This window comes from Molossus molossus, unplaced genomic scaffold, assembly GCF_014108415.1.
Source record: "Molossus molossus isolate mMolMol1 unplaced genomic scaffold, mMolMol1.p scaffold_m16_p_17, whole genome shotgun sequence".
In the NCBI taxonomy this organism is placed as follows: Eukaryota; Metazoa; Chordata; class Mammalia; order Chiroptera; family Molossidae; genus Molossus; species Molossus molossus.
This window is the reverse complement of record NW_023425352.1, coordinates 40,962,150-40,983,595: the sequence shown is the minus strand read 5'-3', so window position 1 is coordinate 40,983,595 and position 21,446 is coordinate 40,962,150. Positions and strand designations below refer to the sequence as shown.

The 21,446-nt window shown below is 37.8% G+C and overlaps 1 protein-coding gene and 1 pseudogene across 1 annotated transcript; both read right to left on the bottom strand.

The window, feature by feature from the left end:
- Positions 1–2,641: 2,641 nt before the first annotated feature.
- LOC118632584 lies at positions 2,642–3,241 on the bottom strand (annotated as a pseudogene).
- Positions 3,242–4,801: 1,560 nt separating this feature from the next.
- Positions 4,802–20,300, bottom strand: TFAM (transcription factor A, mitochondrial). Its single transcript, XM_036265718.1, has 7 exons — positions 20,087–20,300; positions 19,401–19,519; positions 17,913–17,983; positions 17,341–17,490; positions 13,316–13,411; positions 8,348–8,404; positions 4,802–7,858 (listed from the first exon to the last, which is right to left on the bottom strand). Exons 1-7 carry the CDS (start codon positions 20,185–20,187, stop codon positions 7,715–7,717), a joined length of 738 nt encoding a protein of 245 aa, XP_036121611.1. The 5' UTR covers positions 20,188–20,300; the 3' UTR covers positions 4,802–7,714.
- Positions 20,301–21,446: the final 1,146 nt, after the last annotated feature.

Genomic DNA, 21,446 nt, shown 5'->3' with positions numbered 1-21,446 from the left:
ATTCTAGTAATTTAAATCTTTTTCCCTAGATCAATCTCCACAACCAACTTTCGGTTTTACTAATTCTTCTCTATTATCTATTCTATTAATTTTTGCTCTAATTCTTATTTCATTCCATATGCTTGTTTGGGGCTTAGTTTGCTCTTCTTTTGCCAGTCTTAAGGTGAACGTTTACGTTGCTGATTTGTGATCTTTTATAAATTAGGCAGTAGCTGCTATACATACTCCTCTAAGCACTGCTTTAGCTGTATTCCATTATGTTTTGGTATGTTGTCTTCATTTGCATTCATCTAAATGTATTTTCTACTTTTCTTGTGATTTATTCTTTGGCACATTGGTTATTTAGGAATGTGATATTTAAATTCCACATACTTGCCCTGGCCTGTTTGGCTCAGCGGTTAGAGCGTCGGCCTGCGGTCCAGAGAGACCTGGGTTTGGTTCCCGCTAAGGGCATGTACCTCAGTTGCAGTTTGTCCCCGACCCTGGTTGGTCGTGCGGGTGGCAGCCACTTGATGTATCCCTTTCACGTCGATGTTTCTCTCTCTCTCTCTCTGCCTCCCACTCTACCTGAACAAAAAAATTTCCTTGAGTGAGGATATAAAAATAAATAAATAAATAAATTGCACATATTTGTCAACTTCCCATATGGCCTTATTTTTTTCATTATGATTATTTTGTATGATCTTAATAATTTTTCAATTTCAGGCTTGTTTTATGACCTAACATATGGCCTATCCTAAAGAATGTTCCGTATGTTCTTAACTAGAAAGCAAATTTGTCTGGTCATGCATAAAATAAAGGGAAAACAGTCCTCAGTCAACTTGATTCCATGCTTTAAGCATCATCAAGGTTTAAACTGGCATGGGTCTAAATTGGGGATTCAGCACCAGGGTAGGTGACATCTCTTTCAGAGGAAAGTCTCATCTCACTTCATGTGTTAAAAGTAGCCTCAGTTATTAGAAATGGTACTTACCAATCTTGGTTGCATGATAGCATAACAAAAGCTACACTACTCACACCAGGTGGTTCTTAAACCCTAGATGCACACTATTTCACCAAGAGAACTTTTAAAAAACTCCAATGCCCAGTTCTACCTTCCAGATTCTGGCCTAGGCATTTATTTGCATGTTAAAAAACTCTAGGGTCAATTCTATTGAGCAAGGGTTGAAGACCACAGCACCTAGTTTGAACAGAGTCCATTATGTAATAGCTTATTTAAACTCTGGTTTAAGCAAAATAACTAGGAAGAAACAAACTCTTTAGTCTGTCTATTCACACTGTCTCCTCTCCAGCCCCACACAACCCACATTTCTCTCCAAGCACCTTAGGAGTTAACCTTTGACTAGTCCCTACTGCTCAAAACTGGTGAGATTTCCATTTTTCTATTTCACTCGCTTCATGTGGCTTTCTCATATTGGCACCAAGAAGCACCAGTTGATCCCTACCTACTATCTTCCGGAAACACCTAGAAATTGCTGCTCTATTAATGTTGCTGTGTACCTGTGTATTTGTTTTTCATTTATTTATTTTAATTAAATTTTGGAAGAGAAAAAAAAAAAGAGGGCTTAGTCTTACCATTTTCAAACATTTTCTCATCACTTGGTCTTTCTAGAGAATAACAAGTCAGTTCTAATAATTTTTCATGTACATTTTCTTGTTCTTATTACTCAGCAACAAATTGAATCATCAATTCCCATTTTTCATAAAAAAAGAGGAATACTCCCCCTACTGAATCAAAGATAACACTTCAATAATAGAATTGACTATGGGTTGTGACATGTCTCGCAATTCATTCAAAGTCATTCAGGTTCTTATTATAAATGACAAGTAGGAGACTTACAAAAGTAAAAACTGAGGATGAAGGGATAGCTTTGGGGAAATATCCTGTTTTTTTTTGTGTTTTGTTTTTTTGTTTTTTTTTATTGATTCTGGAGAGAAAGGGAGAAAGGGAGAAAGAAACATCGATCAGTTGCCTCCCACATGCAATATCCTGAGTTTTTTTTAGGTCTAATTAATATGATGCTCAGCTTTTTAAATTCGTATGTTATTCAAAATTAAGACAAAATTTCTACACTTTTAACAAATCTCCACTATCCTCACCTAAGTAGTCTTATAGTCAGGGTATTAATTTCAGTTTAGAAAAATTCCGGTCATCCCTAAGTACCTACCAGTAAAATTCCTGTTCACTTTAGTTACAAGTACTGAGGATCTGTTCTGACTGGGGTGACCAAGGACATACCCAAAATTGAGTAGAACAGTCATAATGCTTCAGCAATTTCTAAATGATTAATAAAAAGAACTTGGAGCCCTCTTCTCATCACTTAATCCTACTCAAGTTCAATGCACAAAACTTCTAGTAAATATACAACCTTAAAGGTGGGTATAATCAAATCAAGTTTTGTTTTGTTTTTAACACGAAGGCTGGTAGTTGACAGCCTATACAAAAATCAGTCAAAATCATGTACTTCCTTCCTTCTTCCCCTATCTTATACATGATTAGTAGGGGAGGAGGAATAAAATTGGATAAATTTTAAATTAATACAGGCAAAAAAAGAAATTCAATTATTTCCTTGCACACCACATATGTAAATCAGAAATCATTAAACTATTAATACATACAAACTATAAAGCACTAAGAAATTTAAATTTCTAAGTTATAGCAAACTGGTGGCAAGTCAACATCCAGAGTCCACGGAGTGCTTGAGGAGACTGCAACGGATCAGACTCCCACTGTGGAGAGGGCATCTTCAGAGGTGAAGGGGGGCCGAGGTGCAACAGCTTTTCAAGTTTCCTCTCCTCATGGAGGATCGTGAGAGGCACTACATTCAAGGGGAGCTGTGAGATCTGGTGTTCTTCAGGCAGGTCAAAACTCAAAATCTAGAGGACTGAAGGGAAAGAATTTTTCTATTTCTGGAGAGGTGCCATCCGAATCAGGAACAGAGCTTTTTGCTTTAAGTCTTCTTGGTCACCTTTTTAGCAGAGAAGGTTGTCTGTTTCTGTTTGACTGGTCCATCAGTCTTTACTGACTTTTCTGTCACTCTGACAGTTCCCAAAGCCTTTCTGGAAGCCTTATGTAAGGCCAGAGAAGCATCAGACATTTTACCAACATGTGCTGTTGAAACCTAAGCTCTGATATCTCAAGCTTTGACTGAAGGCCAGGACCCCAGCTCCAGCCAGTCTTTAGGAGTGGCCCGGGTCCTGGTTCTCCATTTTCCTTATCCACAAAGATCACAGTAGCCATTCTGGATTAAGTTAGTTTAGGATCAAAATCACCCTCGACCCAGCCTCAGCTTCTTTAAAATTTGAGTGAATTGCCCTGATCGGTTTGGCTCAGCAGCAGAGCGTTGGTCCACAGACCAAGGAGTCGTGGGTTGGTTTCCAGTCAAGGGCATGTACCTCAATTGTGGTTCATCCCCGACCCTGGTCGGGGTCATGTAGGAGGCAAGCAGTCTATGTGTCCCTATCACGTTGACGTTTCTCTCTCCCTCCTTCCCACTCTGTCTGAAGATAAATGGGAAAAAAAATTTTTTCAGTAAGTTACATTTGGCTCCTTAGTCAGTAAAATGTTAGTATTTTTAAATGTACAACCGACACAACCGACCAGGGCCGGGGACAAATTGCAACCGGGGTACATGCCCTTAGCGGCAACCGAACCCGGGTCTCTCAGGACCGCAGGCCGACGCTCTAACCGCTGAGCCAAACCGGCCAGGGCTCCACTTAGAAAGTTTTACAAATTCAAATTTTAAGGTCCTCCATTATCTGTGGTTTCTGTATCCATGGGCTAACTGCATTAAAAATATTTGGTTATTGTTGATATTGTACTAGTTAGGCCTAGCTGGTTTTGTCTATACTGAATATCTAGATTTTCTGTCTTTATTCCCAAAACAATACAGTATAACAACTATTCAGTATAACTATTTTCTAAAAGGGACTTGAGCAACCACAGGTTTTGATATTGTGAGAAGGAAGGTCCTGGAACCAAGCCCCCACAGATATGGAGGGTCGACTGCACTAGAAAATGGTTTTTTGTTTTACGTATTTTCCATTAAATAGAATCAATGATTTAATTGATTACCAAATGTACTTTATTGTGAACAATGTGAGAAACTGAAGATACTAGCTTTGTAGTTTTATTTTCCACTTAGAAAGTTTTTTTTGTTTTTTTTTTTTATCCTCACTGGAGGACGTTTTTCCATTTTTTGTTCAGGTAGAGTTGGGGGGAGAGAGAGGAACAGAGAGAGAGAGAAACATCGACGTGAAAGGGACACATCGAGTGGCTGCCACCCGCACAACCGACCAGGGCCAGGGACAAACTGCAACCGGGGTACATGCCCTTAGCAGGAACCGAACCCGGGTCTCTCAGGACCGCAGGCCGACGCTCTAACCGCTAAGCCAAACCGGCCAGGGCTCCACTTAGAAAGTTTTACAAATTCAAAGTAATAATAAATATGTTCATTTTCTTAGTCTTTCCTTTCCAAAAGTCCAATTTTAAAAAGAATAATGCTTTCTTTATTCAATAGTCTGTGCTCATAACATTGTCAAGTTCGTCTGTAAGAGCCTGGTGCTATGAAGGGAAGGCGGGAGCGTGGCTGTGAGAGAGGGCGGAAGGGAGCGAATATTCTTTCAGTTAACATTGATAAAATTAAGAAAATCAATGGGTACTATCATCACTCAACTAGATAAAAACTTCCTGGTGGTGATTAATTTTAAGTACAGTAAATGTCAGAAAAAAATACAATTTGCTAATTACTTTAAATCAACTTGTATTTTAATTCAGAAATTTTAATACACACATAGCAACTATAAAAAATATGCCTTGTTTTTTTAAAATGGCATTTTGATGAAATGGTTTAGCCAAAAGCATAGCAAAATTACACGATTACAGTAGACTCAATCTTCACACAATATCCTTTAAACAAACATCAGAAAGTAAAAATTACCACACAACCCTGTCCTGTCATTGAACTATTTCAAATCTAATACTGGTACTCCAATGAACAAAAGCAAACCTCTTCGTGACTTCGAACAGCATTAACACCACTTTGTTTCATTTCTCCAGCATCTTTCCCCCTAGCACTCTCCTTGAGCTCCTGCAGAAATTACTTTGTTAGGTCAATGTAAGTCCAAAAAGTAAGGCTTTATATGAGTGGTCACTGGTTACTGACATAATTTCTTGTTCTTTGTAACAAAAAACTTGGGCATACTGTTAAACTGGAAGGCATTTGGTATATGCATACCAGTCTTCAACGTGTACTAAAGTTTACTAAGAAAGGCGTGGACTCAGATTATCTTAATATTTAAAGCATCAACAATGACATTCTTTTAGAAACAAAGGAAACCAAATAAAATTTGATATTATCATAAAAGGGTTTTGCTCTAGCTCTTTTCACTGTTTCACATTTTCCTTATATTGAGTTGTAAATACTTGAGAACTTACTAGACACTGAACTTCCGAATATAACTGGGAAGAAACGATTTGAATGTGTTCTGTATAAAACAGTTTATGTTGCTGAATGCTAAAAAAGTTCAGAAAAAGATAAATTACAAAGATGTGTTTTATACTATATTTGTCTTACAGATGTTTACATAACTCGTTTCTCAACCTCACTTACTCTACATGACAAACACTGACTCCTGTGTGCTCCCTGGGCTCATCTGAAGCCTAGAACACAGCAAAGAACTTGAATTATTTTATCCATTCTCCTAAGTATGGTACATAATCAGTACTACTCTAAATGCCACAGGGAATTAGGGCTAATCTCTCTTGGAAACCCAATTGAGAAAGACTATGCTAGACACTAGCCAACCTCTTCTTCCCCACGGTATCTAATTAACTCATAGCCGACTTTGTCCCATATTCATAACCACAGGGGAAAATTGTTTGAAAACACCCAAGTTTATATATTTAAATCTTAAGCTTCCTCTTAAGATATATGTTTCTCTTCAGTACATAACTTTGTCAAGTTCAGTATAGAACAAGTCATGATTCTTATTACTTATTTTCTATCCATAAACAATAAAAATACTCAACATTTTTCTGGAGATCTAGAATCGAGAATTCCTAAGTAGTTTGCATAATATAAGGTACATGAAAATTCTGAGTTATCCTATTCCTATCAACTGACGATGAAAGATGAATTATTCTGCTCAAATAGGTAATGTGAATTTTGAAAACTTCTGCTTGCCTCTCCTGAGGATAAATGCTGAAAGATGATAAGGTTTCTGTGATATGTACTAACTGGAAAACTCTTAAGATTCATTTTTCCAAACCACAGGAAATAACTGGAAAATCTGATTCCATGCTAGATGGAACTCTTTTATTATACTACAAGGTAATTTGAAACAAGATTATTTTTCTTGCTAACACTGTGGGACAAGTCTGTTTAGCTTCTTTTGTGATTTGACCTCTCTCCTAAGACAATGGTGACAAAGACTCTAAAACAAGAACCTCTCAGTCGGTTAAAAAACCTATCCCAGACACATGATGCTTGTCATACTACACTATACTGTAGACCATGGGTTGGCAAGTGTTTTCTGTAAAGGGTCAGACAGTAAATATTTTAGGCTTTGCAGACTAGTCTCTGGAGCAACTACTCGACTGCACAAATGCAGCCATAAATAATAAATTAATAAAGGAGAATGGCTGTGTTCTAATAAGAGTTTATTTATGAACATTGACCTTTCTATTAATTTTCGTGTGTCTTGAAATATTCTTTTTTAAAAAACTATTTAAAATTGCAAACACAATTCTTAGCTCACAGGCCATGAAAAGCAGGCAGTGGGCTGAATGTGGTCCACAGGCCAGAGTTGGCTGTCCATTATGTAGTCCTTCATGTTACATAAAATGTTCTAAAATTACAAGTGCCAAGTCTAGAGATTTTAGAAATTTGTTTCTGGATCTCTCATTTTAAAACTTACCAGACAAATTCTCTACTTTCTGGATAAATATACTCTCATGAGAAGAAAAAATAATTCAGAATACACATCCCTACTAAAAAAAGAAGCTGTAAAATAAATGTTTCACCTCAAACATAATTAGGAAACAAAAATTGTATTCTATGCAATATAAAACAATATGCATAGATTTGGTACATAGTTTCTCAGTTTTTACTTTAGGAAAAGAAAAAAAATGAGAAAAAGGTTTACAGATCTGACCATCTCTTGTACAAAAGGCTGCACCTGAAACCAGCAAGCCCTTGCCTGTATAGCCATCAGCTCTGAACACACATTATACCTAGGAACTGGAACTGACCTAAATGAGTTCTGGGTGCTCTTTTTAAAATGCACTATTAATCATAGAACACTGTGGCTCTACCACTTGGGACACTTCTGAATAGGAAACCCCTGCCTCCATAATATAAGGAAACAAGAATACTCTTTCCACAGTCATCAAGTATTATAAAAAAGCCTTCACAGTCTGATTCACCTTTATCAAAGGTAAAATGATTACTGATATATTTCATGGATTATTTTGCTCCTCAGTAGTTTCTAAACACAAAATAAATTTTGCATGAACTTTTGTATGTTTGAGTTTTCCAAAGCAAGATACCAATACAAAATGTTTTGAACTGGCAGAAGTCCATGGTCTAAAGAAAAAGGAATTAAGTAGAAAATGTTGACCACCTTTATCCTTCTAGTTTTATAACAGTTTCAGATATCAAGACCTAATTGGTTTCTTGTGTCTATTCATTATGAACATAACGTAATCTTCTATTTAACATTCCTCAAAGCTTTTGGGTTGGGACTTTGCTTTGCGACGAAGAAGATCTTCACGTCCAACTTCAAGCATTTGATCTTCCCAAGATTTGATTTCTTTATAATAACGAACTTTATCTTCTTCAGCAAGTTTAATATATACCTGAGAAAAAGTGTAATTGTTAAAATGATTTCTTTAGAAGAATCTTTGCCATTAATTTCTGAAATACTTCCATATATACTTACAAACATTACCTTATTCTTCTACATATGTAAAGGGGGACAGGAGAAGGAATGTTTTTATGAGATAAAAATTAAATGAGAAAAAGGTGAGATAAAGATGTTGTATTAACAAAGTTAAAATTTCGGGGCATGGGATGCAGGGAAGGAGCAGAGGTACAGTGTGACTGTCATTGGATACACTGGACACTATATTCGGTGTGACATTGTTTTAAATACCAATTTTATTTGCAATTAAAAACTAACAAAAGAAAAAAGCCAAATTGATTCTAAGAATATAAAATTATTTTAAAATACTTTAACTGTATTATTAGTAATCTAAGATTGTTTTCACTTGAAACAAGCCTTGTTTGTCCTAATACATTCTCTCACATATATTCTAACTAGTACTTGAGACTATAACCATACTCACTTGCTTTTGAGAACTGGAGAGATTTTTCCAGTTTTCATTTACAGTCTTCAGCCTTAACTGTAAAACAACATATGTTTAAGTACCAGATACAGGGACTTCGGTGATTAAAGAAAAACAGTTTTTTATTACTCATTTCAACAAAAACTCAGATATTAAAATTCACAGGTAATGCCTCATCAATTCTTAACATCTTTTCTTTCTAAACTATTAAACTGTTAAAATATATAGCATGACTGGAATAAAGATATTTATCTTTTTCATTGATGTAATTGACATATAACATTGTATTACTTTCAGGTGTACAACATGATTCAATATTTGTATATATTCTGAAATGATCACCAAAATACATCTAGTAAACATTTGTCACCATGAATTTTTTTTTTATGAGACCTTTTAAGATTTGCTCTCTGAGCAACTTTAAAATATAAAATACAGTATTATTAACTATAGTCACCATATTGTACTTTACATACTCAGACTTATTTTATAACTGGAAATTTGTACCTTCTGACTTCCTTCACCTATTTCGCCCACCACCCATCCTGGCAACCACCAATCTGTTTCTTTATTTATGAGCTCAGTTGTTTATTTTTTTAGATTCCACATACAAGTGAGATCATATGGTATTTGTCTTTCTCTGCTCTGATTTGTTTCACTTAGATTAATGCTTTTAGGATCCATCCATGTTGTCCCAAATGGCAAGATTTCTTTATTTTTTATGGCTGAATTATATATCATAATTTCTTTATCCATTCATCCATTAGACATTTAGATGGCTTCCATGTCTTGGCTGTTGTAAACCATGCTGCAATGATCATGGGGGTTCAGATATCTTTTCAAGTTAGTGTTTTCTTTTTTCTTTGGATAAATACCCAGAAGCAAAATTGCTGACCATAGGATAGTTCTAATTTTAAGCTTTTCAGAAACCTCCATAGTGTTTTTCATAGTGGATTGCAGCAATTTACATCCCCACCAACTGTGCAAAGGATTTCCTTCCTCCACATCCACACCAACACTTGTTACTTCTTATCTTTGATAACGATCACTGCAGCTGGTGAGGTAAACTGTGGTTTTGATTTACATTTCCCTGATAATTAGTGATGTTGAGCAGCTTTTTCATATACCTGTTAGCCATCATTAGGTCTCTTTTGGAAAAATGTCTATTCAGATCCTGCCTCATCTTTTATCAGGATTTTTTTTTTTTTTTTTGCTATTGTGTTGTTTTGAGTTCTTTATATGTTGGGTATTAACCCCTTATCAGATATATAACATGCAAATATTTACTCCTGTTCGGTAGGTTGCTTTTCATTTTGTTGGTTTCCTTTATTATGCAGATATTTATCTTTTTTGATTTAGAAATACTAATATGCAAGTATATTCTGTTGTAATCTAACTTCAAAGAATAAGTGTTTTAATTTTTTCCCTGTAGCTTCATATTTTATTATACAATCTGTGCCGGAGTCTTTAGGAATCACAGGAATAATACACAACCAGTCTTCAATTCTACTTAGCTGAACTTAATTATGTGACTTGGAAAAAGTCATATTACCTCCCTTAGTCTTGGTTCTTTGTCTATAAAATTAAAGGGACACAGGGACCCCACGGCTGGAATAGAGGCAGAGAGGAGAGTCAGGGCACCTCACACTGCCTATGCTGTTGCTCCCACAGAGCAGAGAATAAAGGGGAGAATGGGTGGGTGGAAAATGAGGGGCAGAAGAAGGGGACTATGAGGGAGAGGGGGCCTTGGTCTGAAAAGTATCTGTTTAAAGCTAGGAAGAGATCACCAATGATTTTAAGGAGAAGTTGAATGAGAATAACTTGACTGTTCTGAGCAGAACTTTGACTGCATTTTATTTTCCTAGCAACAAAAATAGAGGTACCAGATAGTACCTGAGATTATATAACCATTATGTTTTGAACATTTTAAACTGACTTTCATAAACACTTCTAATATATTCAGGGAGAGTTTTTCACTAACTAACTGCTCTAACTCTTAGCTTTGGAAGGAATTACTTTAATGCTTTCGATATATAACTAATCTTTTTCTTATCTATAGTTTAATCCACAAAGTTTCATATTCACTGAATTAAATAATAATTTATGAAGTTGTATGCATAAATAATAAGTAATCTGACCTTTCACCTACATAATTCATTAAAAAATTTAAAGAAACAAAAAAAAAGTGATGACTTGAAAAAATAAAAAAATTAAAGAGATGAAAAGATGTTTTATTCCCTTCTAAAACCCCATTAAATGAGCCCTTCTACCACGTGAAGACACAATGAGAAGGTACCAGCCATGAACCAGGAAGAGGGCCCTCACTAGTAGGCATCCATGATGGCACCCTGATCTTGGATTTCACAGCCTCCAAAACTGTGAGCAATAAATTTCTGTTGCTTATTTTTTATTTTTTGGTACGTGCCCCTAGCCGCTAAGGCCTAGCAGAAACTGAACCCGGCACTCTCTGGTCCGCAGGCTGATGCTCCAACCGCTGAGCCAAACTGGCCAGGGCTCTGTTGCTTATTTAAAAAAAAAAAAAAAATGTTTTTAAGGCATAAACTCACATGGACAAAGACAACTGGCGAGAGCACTACCCACACAAAGTTTTGGAAGGTGCAAAGCAGATGCAGCCATGGCTTCTGGCTTACCTAACCCACGAAAACTATTCCCAAACTGGCAGTGGATAAAGTCAAAAGCAAAGTGTTTTACAATGTGGAATTCTGAAGTAGCTCAGAAACTGGCAGCACTAGATAGGTATAAAATAGAGGAAAGGTCAGGAGGACTGATTGAAAGTGTTTAAAAAGAGGTTAAATCCCTACCATGAGCAGATACTAGGACATTTATCCTCTCAAAATGGTAACATATGAGTTATTCAGTGGATACCAGATACAGTAAGGGGCAACGATACCATACTGAAAACAGGAAGATTAAGTGAAAATGTATCCTGTATCCCAGAAACAAAAGCAAAAAAAAAAAGCAAAGAGATAACAACACAGAAAAGATAAGAAAATCAGAGTATCAATTCAGAAGATGCACAAACAAATAATAAAAGTTCTAGTGTCAGAACAGAGGAAAAAAAAGGGGGGGGGAGAAAAACAAACAACAAAAGATCACATTCAAAACACCAATAATCAAAATGACTTTCTACTTCTCAAAAGTAATATAAGTTACTAAAGAAAGTTACTAAAGTATTATTTTTTAAATTTGCAAAGAACATGAAACAAAATTCTATGCCCAAACTATCAAATGTAAAAATAGAGACATTTTCAGACATGCAAGAACTCAAAAAACTAATCTCTTGTGTATCCTTACTGGGAAAGATTCTACAATAGAATCAGTAAACCAGGAAAGACAATGACAGAAGAAGCAAAAGCACCAAGAGGATGATGATGAAAGAAGATCCCAGCTTTGTACTAGGCATAGAAGTCAACAACCAAACTGCAACAAATCAGAGACTCAAGAATGAAGTTGACTGAATGTACTGAAAGCTGGTGAATATTAAAAAAGTTTGGAGTAAAATTATTGATAGAACATAAACACTAAATAAATAAGAAAGCAAAACATAATCAAGTTCAGGGAAAGTTTTGCAAGAAATGCAAAATAATCATAGCAAATGGCACAGCTCAGTTATGAATAGGATTTCATTTACGTAATCATAATATAAATAATACTGATCAAACCACAAATATTGGGAGGTAGGATGGAAATGTGAAGAGCAGGGATGAGAAACAGGTAAATGTTCATTGTAAAATTTTTTTTTCTTTATCGATTTTAGAGAGAGAAACATCAATGAGAGAACACTGACTGCCTGCCTAATGCATGCCCCCCCCCCCACTGGAGATTTGGCCCACAACCTGGGCATGTGCCGACTGGGAATCAAACCAGGGCATCTCGGTCCAAGGGCTGACATTCAATCCACTGAGCCACACTGGCTGGGCTATTGTTTTTTTTTTAAATTAATAGAATGACATAGTTGACTTAATTTTCATTTCCAGGGATAGGACCCAGCTATTAAGCTTCCTAGGTGATTCCAAGGTGTAGTCAGAGTTGGAAACCACTGATTAAGAATGATTCTCTAGCATCTAACCTTCTCATACTGATAAGAAAACTAAATCCAAGGTAAATTAACGATTGAGCAAAATTCCAACTAAAAAAGTAAACAGGCTTGCTATTAGTAAAGTAGGGCCACAGAAGCTGAATTTAAAACCTCAAAGGGAATAAATTAGTGAAAGTATTTAGCCAGGGAAGATGTCACATATATATATTGTTTATATGTTAATATGTTAATATATTGTTCATATGTTAAAGGATTTGTGAAAGGAACTACAGATCCAAATAACCCAGAGGCAGAGTGGCAAAAACCTTCATCTCAGATTGACAAGAGTTAGGGATCTGATCATACACTTTTCTTAACATGTCATATTATAAAAGGAAAAATACGATTGCTGATTTGGAGCTTCTAAGAAGGAAATAAAGGGAAGTCTAAGCCACAATAGGAATAAGAAGTTTTTCTGTCTTTGACACATCCATATGACAACATTCATGTGTATAAAACATTCCCATGGGCATAACCAACATTTTATTAAAGGATATAGCATGAACTAACAGGTTATACTCAAATCCCAGTACAAAATTTTATAGCTCTAGTTTTGTTATTCTTTTTTAATAACTGTAAAACAGTTAAGAACTGCTAGATAAGAAAAGTCTCCAGAACTTGAACACCCTGTAAACTTGTAAAATTTGCCAATATACATATTGGCAACTGTATACTCAATTGTACATGGCAAAAAAAAAAGGATATTTCTATAAGAGATATAAGAGAACCTTATTTATATACAATTCTTATTTATAGCAATTTACTTTTCTTTACCACCTGCTGACATATGGCACCCCTATAATTTTGTCTATATATTTAAAAAATTAAAATAAATAAAAATTTAAAAAACAAATGCAGTTCTATTTTACCTGTGATGTACCATCCTTAGCTTCTTGGAAGCATTCAGACATAAAAATGTTATAAGCTGAGCGAGGTCTTTTTGGTTTTCCAAGCAGTGTTAACTCCTGAGTAATAAAAATGGAAGAGTTAGATATAGTTTTAACCTCTATGAAACTTAATTTTACTTACAGAAACTGTATTCACTACTATGCATTATGCAGAATGCTCCTTAAAGTGAATATTATGATTCTTATATAAAGTATGTGATTATTCCCTCCTGGAGTCAGAATTTTCATAGCACTAAGTTTTGAAAATTATAATAGATTTTATCAGTTATTTTCCATACATTTCCTCTATATATTATTTTCATGGTCTCCATGAATGGAAAACTGGTGAATATTTAAAAGTTTGGAGTAAGCCTGGCCAGTGTGGCTCAGTGGTTGAGTATCGACCCATGCACCGAGAGGTTGCCGGTTCAATTCCCGGTGAGGGCACATTCCCAGGTTGTAGGCAAAATCCCCAGTGGTGGGCATGCAGGAGGTGGCCAATCAATGTTCTCCCTCATCGATGCTTCTCTCTTTCTCTCTCCCTCTAAAATCAATAAAGAAAAAATATTATTTTTTTTTAAAAGAGTTTGGTGTAATATTATCGATAGTACGTAAAAAACTAAGCACACATGTACAAATCTTTTTTAAAAGACAAAAACAATCTCAGTTTCGGTCTTACAGGACACTACCATTTCCTTGGCCAAACCACTGCATGCTGCCACCACAATTCAAGAACACTAGAGTATCTGTTTAATAAGCTCTCATTTTATTTCCTTCCCTGCATCTCTCTCAACCTTTAAATGTCAATAGATGTGTTAAATTATTTTTACTCAGTATCTGAGTAGGGGAAGAAAAGAGGAAAAAGAATACAAGTATCCCTTGCTATCTAAATCCATTTAGCTTCTCTGTTCAAAGAATGAAACATATTACATTACCCTACCTAGTGTCTGAATATGGATAGTGAGTAGTACTTGTAATTTATAAAATGTCATGGCTTTTAATGAAAATTTGGTTACAATCAATAACACAGAGAACTCCTGACTTACAGCTAGAAATCACTTCCTTCTTCCTGAACCTCTTAGTCATGAAACTACTGTAGACTCCAGGCACTTCACAACTTAACTATTGCCCCTTTTATTTCTATAATTACTACTAGGGATTTCTCTCCTAGGTGATTCACTTGCAACTTCCTAGACCCCACATTTCTCCCCTGATCTCTATTTGGTACTGGGACTCTAACTATTTGGTACTAGGGATCTTTAATGGGAAGGGAAAAAAAATTCCAACAGGGAGCTGAATGAAGTCTGAGGGGGAAAAAACCCTCGGGCTTCAGGTTCAACATGTATAGAGCTTGGAAGTTACCACTCCTTCCTAACAAGTATAAAACTGAACAGACTGAAAAATCCACAACTCTGCTTGGACCCATGAGAGAATAACACAGTGAAAACTTGTGAATAGAGCTGAGGCTTACCAGAGCAGAAGAGCAGAGACGCAGAAGGAAATGACGGCATGAACCAGTGCTGGGTAGGGAAACCTGAACTGTAATTAAGAAATTGCTGGAGGTCCTGGGTGGACAACTCTGAGTTTAAGAACTCCAGAGGACCCAGTCATAGGAGGGCCCTCACAATGATGTGAGATTTACAACTCCAAGAGCTTGACCAGATTCCCATAATAAATATCCAGACAAAGCCATGCCCTTCCCTGTCCCCTCACCTCACACTTCCAGCACAGGGAGGGGAAAAGGAACCATTTTGAAATGTCTGAGAACCTTATTCTTAACAATGCCTGGTAACCAGTTAATCAGAGCTAACCTGCTGGGGTATTATCAAAGCCTAACTGACCTTGCCCTGGCCAGTTTGGCTCAGCGGCTAGAGCGTTGGCCTGCAGTATAGAGAGACCAGGGTTCGATTCCCGCTAAGGGCACGTACCTCGGTTGCAGTTTGTCCCCGGCCATGGTTGGGTCGTGTGGGTGGCAGCCACTCAATGTTGTCCCTTTCACGTTTCTGTTTCTCTCTCTCTCTCTCTCTCTCTCTCTCTCTCTCTCTCTCTCTCCCCCCGCCCCTCCCTCCCATTCTATCTGAACAAAAAATGGAAAAATGTCCTCGGGTGAGGATTTAAAAAAAAAAAAAAAAAAGCCTAAACCTGAAGAAAAGGAAATACCCAACCTCAGCCCACTCTAGCCATCCTGTCCGACTTAAGGGGGAGACAGAAAGTTAAAAAACACTCATGCAGTTCATAGTCCAGAGACATAGGATCACTGAAAGGCCAGGACCTAATCACAGCACTAGAGAACATCTTCCTTGCCCCCATACCTCATCACCATATTAAAGCCTATTTAACAGCAATTCCTTCTACCCAGTACATCATATCACGCTATGTAGAAAAAAATTTCAAGGCATACAAGATGTGAAAAACATCGTTTGAAGAGACAAAGCAAACATAGCAGGGATGTTGGAATGATCAGAAATAAACAACTATGATTAATACACTAAGGGCTCTAGACAGCAGGCAAGAACAGATGGGTAATGTAAGCAGAGAGATGGAAATCCTAAGAAAGAACAACAACAAAAAGAATGCTAGCTGAAATAAAGAATGCCTTTGAGGTGCTTATTAGTTGGTAGACTGGACCTGGCTGATGAAAGAATCTAAGCTAAAGGACATATTAATAGAATCCTTGAAAACCTGAAAACAAAGACTAAAAAACGCACAGAACACTCAAGGACTATGGGACTACAGTAGGTGTAACGAAAGTATAATGGGAGTACAAGAAATATTTGAAAGAGAAACCCCTTCTGTCTGCCCAATCCTCATTTCTGGTCTTCTCTTAGCACTGGTTGCATGCAGTAAGGGGAAAGGGAGAGTAAACTTTAGTACTCACTCTTCTGAATACCATCCCTATGCAGACACTGTATTTCTCACTCTTGGTATCTTTTCTCGCTTTCACTAATCGGATCAGCAATTTTAGAGTATTGACTTGAAATTGGCCAAGTCTTTAGGAGGACTTAAAACACTAGGGTCAGGGATACATACCTTGGTATCTCACATTAAAAGCTATAATCTACTTTTTCAGAGAAGTAGTAGTAGTTTTAACTCTAATGACCATTTTCTATACTATACATACTGGACCAGCAAGCTGACCACATTTCACACCTAATACTGGTTTTACACAAAAACATAGTCGAACTTTCAAGCAATGGAATTTATGTGGATAAATACTTAAGCTAGATCCAGAGGAATGGAAGTAGGGAACAAACTGACAAACCTCAGAGGGAGGGGGAAGGGAAATAAACCAAAAACTTGTATGTATATAGGCATAACCAATGAACACAGACAATAATGCGGTCAAGGTGATGGTGGTGGTGGGGGGGGTGTTGGGGGGGGCGGTCAATGGGAGGAAAAAAAACGGACATCTGTAATACTTTCAACAATAAATAAATATATACATACATATATATGTGTATGTATATATATATCTATATTACATACATATAAAAAATACTTAAGCTAGGAACTACAATTTTTGAACCATGGGGGGTTTTTAATGCGGAAAAACAGGATTTCATTTTAAAAGCACTAGGTTTGATTGGATACAACAGGCACTTCCCCTGATGCTAATAAATTCAGTCTATTCAGCAATATTCAGAATCAAATTCATCATCATCTACAGAACAATTCGAATCAGTAGGCTATTCTAGACAAGACTCAGAAGCAATGATTCTTATTATCTTGATTTGGCTGTTCCTACCGCTTTCATGCCAGTCCTAACTATATATCTTAAATTCAGATACATTCCAAAGTAACAACAAGGGTTTCCGAGATATACTCAATAACAAATGGTCCTAGTGGCAGAAGAGAGCTATCCCATTTTTCCTAACTAGAGTACACCTGATGATATTCTACCACACAGCCACACATACCATCAAAATAAGAGAAAACTACCTATATTCATGTATTTATGGAAATTTCAGTTCTTTTTCAAAAGAAAAGAAGATTTCAGTGACACTCACTCTCTTTTTTATTATTGCTTTCTTTTTTAAACGTTTTTGCAGCATTTCTCTTTCCAAAGATACCCTCTGACTTGGAGTTAGCTGTTCTTGAATTCTGTTTAGCTCTTCTTTGTATGCCTGCCAGTCTGCCTTATAAGCATCTTCATATATCTATAAATAAAAAACCAATAAGAAGTCAATAAACTGTTGCTGGCTAATTAAACATAGCATATCTGCCACGGAAAGACAACTGCATGACTTCAGATAAAGACAGACTGAGCCATCAAGTAGAAAATGTGCTCTGAGACCACATTCTTATGAACCAATATCATATTTTCATATACATGCTAACCAAGGTGAGAGTCTAGCAATTAGCCTTCAATTTCAAATTGCTAACAACCCTTTATCACCATCCCCATGCATCCATATTTTCATTATTTATGTAGATCAGAACATATGAAGTTCCTTTGTATATAACGGATATTAAAACAAAACAAAACAAAACTCTGGGTCATCTGGTCCCTTAAAGGGCATGACAATTGTTTCTAACTGCAGAATAACTGGTCAGCAATGCTGAAAACCTATACGCTTACTTTTTTCTCTGAATCAGGAAGTCCCCTCCATAGCTCCGCGATTTTTTTAATTAGTTCTGAATTTCTTGCATCTGTGGATTGGAATGAGAAAAGAAGACACAATATATGTATCAGGATTAATCTCTAAAGACTTCCAGGAAATCATAATTCATTAGCTCTAAAAGTAAGTTTTATTAGGCACCTTTATACCACACACAACTTAATACAATGATTTAGCTTTTCTTTAACCAAGTAATTTAAATAAATTTAGTACTTTATCCAAATTGTTCAAGTCTGTATCTAATAATCAAGGAGTATATCACATATCACCAAAACGGTCCTCAGAAATTTATTACTAGTTTAAGCAGTTGCGTAATCAATTTCTTCAAGTTCTATACTTCATATTTCAATCAAACGTTGGTTTTTTTCAAGTCTTTTAGGAATTAAGTTCATAATATCTGAATAAAGAACAAAATCTAGTCTTGATTCATATATCACCATCTTGAATTTGAATTACAGAAATATCATTTGCAAACAAACAAACTTTTTTAAAAATCAATTCATTATTTTCCCCACTTCCTTCCTCATCTTAACTAAAATGACAGGGTTGTAAATGCTGTAACAAACCACTTATCAGTTTCAACTCCTACATTTTAAAAGATGTGAGCACTTAAGCATGTCTCATAAATCAATTCTCCTTTTTTTTTTGTTTGTTTAAACCACATACATTTATTTTCTCACAGTTCTGGATGTGAGAAGTTCAAGATCAAAGTGCCTTTAGGGTTGGTTTCTGGTGAGACCGCTCTTCCTGGCTTGTAGACAGCTGCCTTCTCACTGTGTACTCATTTGATTCCACCCCCCCCCCCAATAAACCAATTCTTTGTGTGAGAATTTTTATTATAGCTCATTGGTTTTCAGAAGTGCCCTGTGATGTATTGCTTGTGAAAGGACTTTAGAATTCATAAGCAAAGGTTAGCTATTATTAATTTGTTATTATCTATACACTACAACCTCAAATGTAGGCCCTATAGCCTTTCTAGAGAGTCATCCTACCTGGAAATCTTTCAGTGCAAAAGTTCTTGAAATTAGCAGTACTTTGTATAGACCTTTACAGTTTACAGAACACTTCCACAGAAGTTATTTCATTGCGGCTTCTGTTAACAACTCCCTGATGCAGAAGGAGCTAAGCAAGATGTAAAATGATTCATCAATGGTCCTTTAAGCCAATGGCAACTAGGTCCAAAATGAAGCTTTTTCATATCCTCTTCCCTAGTTGCTTTCCATTCTACATGCTATTTTAAAAATACCTTTCATTAGTCCTCAATTATATTTAAAACATTTATATTTGGTGAAAAAATATTATACCTGATATTTCACAGACCATAAAATAGAACAGTTATGTTCCTGCAGTCACTGGATGGTTTAGTAGCGCAAATCAAGTTTGCAATTTAACAGCTTAGTGAGCTCTTTGTTATATCAGAGAAGAGTACAAGCTCCCAAACTCCTTACCTGGGCTCTGGGCTTTAAATATGGCTAGCTGTTCTTTAGAAAATCGAACGTAGGAAGTCATAGGCTTCTTTGGATACCTACTCAAGGTGGATGAAAACCATCTGGGTATATATACAAATCTACATATAAATGAAAAGAACAACAACCAATGTCAAGTATTTAAAAGCCAATATTCACATGTATATAAATAGGTCCCAAATAAGATGTCGTCAAGATGCTATATATCCATCTTCGACAAGAAAGCTAGTGACATTTAAAATCGTCCCCTAACCAGAAGAAAAAGCCTGCAAACTGAAGTCCAACTCAAAGCGCTTACCTCCCAGGAAGGGCTACGAGTGGAGAAAGCACTTACACTCAGCTCCTGGGCCCCGCCTCCTCAACGCCTAGATGAAGGCGGGAGACTGTCGGCGCGACTTTACAAAGAACTCCCCTTCAAGCAGGTGCTCCAACGCTAGACAGAGGAGAGGGGCGGGAAGGTGCAAGGAGGCCGGAAGCAAGGCACGGGGTACTACTGGAGTAAGGCCTGGAAAGCCACCGTTCCCTTGGCAAGGTCGAGGTCTGAATCAAGGGGTCTAGGTAGCCCTCATCTCCTAGTAAGGACAGAAAGTGGAAGAAACCGTCTACCTTCCAGCCCCAGGGCGTCCGGAGCCATGCCTTCCTCCTGAGGCACAGGCGAGGGGTCCTACCTGAAGGGAGAACGCAGTCGACTCCCACAGTCGGCGCAGAGATCCGCTCCGGACTTTCCCAGGGCACTCAGCACTCCCCACACGCCCCGAAGAAGCGGCATTGCACCCGCCGACAAGGCAGTGACGGCCGCAATCTCCTTGAGCTCCCTGGCACAACTGAACCACCCCCACAACGTGAACAACCCTCCGCGTTCAGCCCTCCGGAACTTGGAAGCATACACCCCGCCCGCGAAGCACTATGGGAAACCTGTAAACTTCCGGCCAGTAGGTAGGGGGCGGGGTAAGGCAGAATTGGCGCAGGCGCCGTAGTGGCTTCCGCCGGTGGGTGGGACGGCAGGAAAGGAGGAGGAGCTCGGGAGCGGAGAAGGGAAAGCGCCTCCCCGCTCGCCTGCGGAGGGCTGTCGCCTCGAAGGGGCGCTGCGAGCCGTCTCTGCGCCCGGCCCCCGCCTCCGCCGACGGTTTTCAGCGGGGCCAGAAGGTGATGGACCTACGGCGGCGGCCTCACCGGGACGGGCACTGGTTTGCGTCCGCCTGTGTCGGCCGGAAGGGCTAGTACGTAACAGACGGTTTTGCTAAAACCGGACGGTTGTGCCGCCCACGTTGCACTTAAGTCAGATTGACCGGTGTTGAGCGTCCAGCAGAGCAGCTGAGTTCAAGCAGGAGCTGGAGCCGCAAGTATTGCCCAGTGGGGTAGAGGATGGAGTGTGTTTTCAAACCTAAAAATGCATATTTCCAGGCCTTACTGCACTGATTCCGTGTGTCTGTATGGTGCCCATGAATCTGCTTTTTTTTTTTTTTTTTTTGGTATGTGCCCCTAGCGGAACCGAACCTGGGATTCTCTGATCCGCAGGCCGACGCTCCAATCGCTGAGCCAAACCGGCCAGAACTGAATCTGCTTTTTTAACGAGCTTCTCAAAGTTTGACAGGTTCTAAGGCCTGATCACGGGCCCATATTTAAAGCAACACTGACCTAGACCATCGTCCCATCTACTGCAGCTAACGCTGACCTAGTCTTCAAGCCTGACATGCACCCTGGTTCATTTGTGGGGAGACTGGCTAGTTGTCCGAAGACGCGAGTTCTGGCCTCAGCGTTAACATCTTGATCCAGGAATGTCGCATCCCCTTTCAATCCACTTTCCCCCACTGCAGATGAGGATTCGTACCAAACCAGTTTTTTCACCCAAAGCCTGAGAACTTGGGAGAAGTAGACTTTGAGATACTGATTGATGTGCTGTACGACGATTTTCTGTGTGGGCAATGGCATGAGAAAGATCGGGAAGACCTAAACTCAAGATACCTAAGGTCTCTTCCATCCATCTCCTGAAACAGCCTTTCCTCTGTTGAATAGCTGTAATTGTTG

What these genes read in the sequence shown, in the direction of transcription:
- TFAM (XM_036265718.1), bottom strand. Translation starts at nt 20,187, where the DNA reads ATGCCGCTTCTTCGGGGCGTGTGGGGAGTGCTGAGTGCCCTGGGAAAG. An exon ending in CGACTGCGTTCTCCCTTCAG is followed by an intron (nt 19,520 to 20,086) that starts GTAGGACCCCTC and finishes ATTTATATGTAG; the next exon opens with ATTTGTATATATACCCAGAT. An exon ending in TTCCTGATTCAGAGAAAAAA is followed by an intron (nt 17,491 to 17,912) that starts GTAAGCGTATAG and finishes TTTTATTTATAG; the next exon opens with ATATATGAAGATGCTTATAA.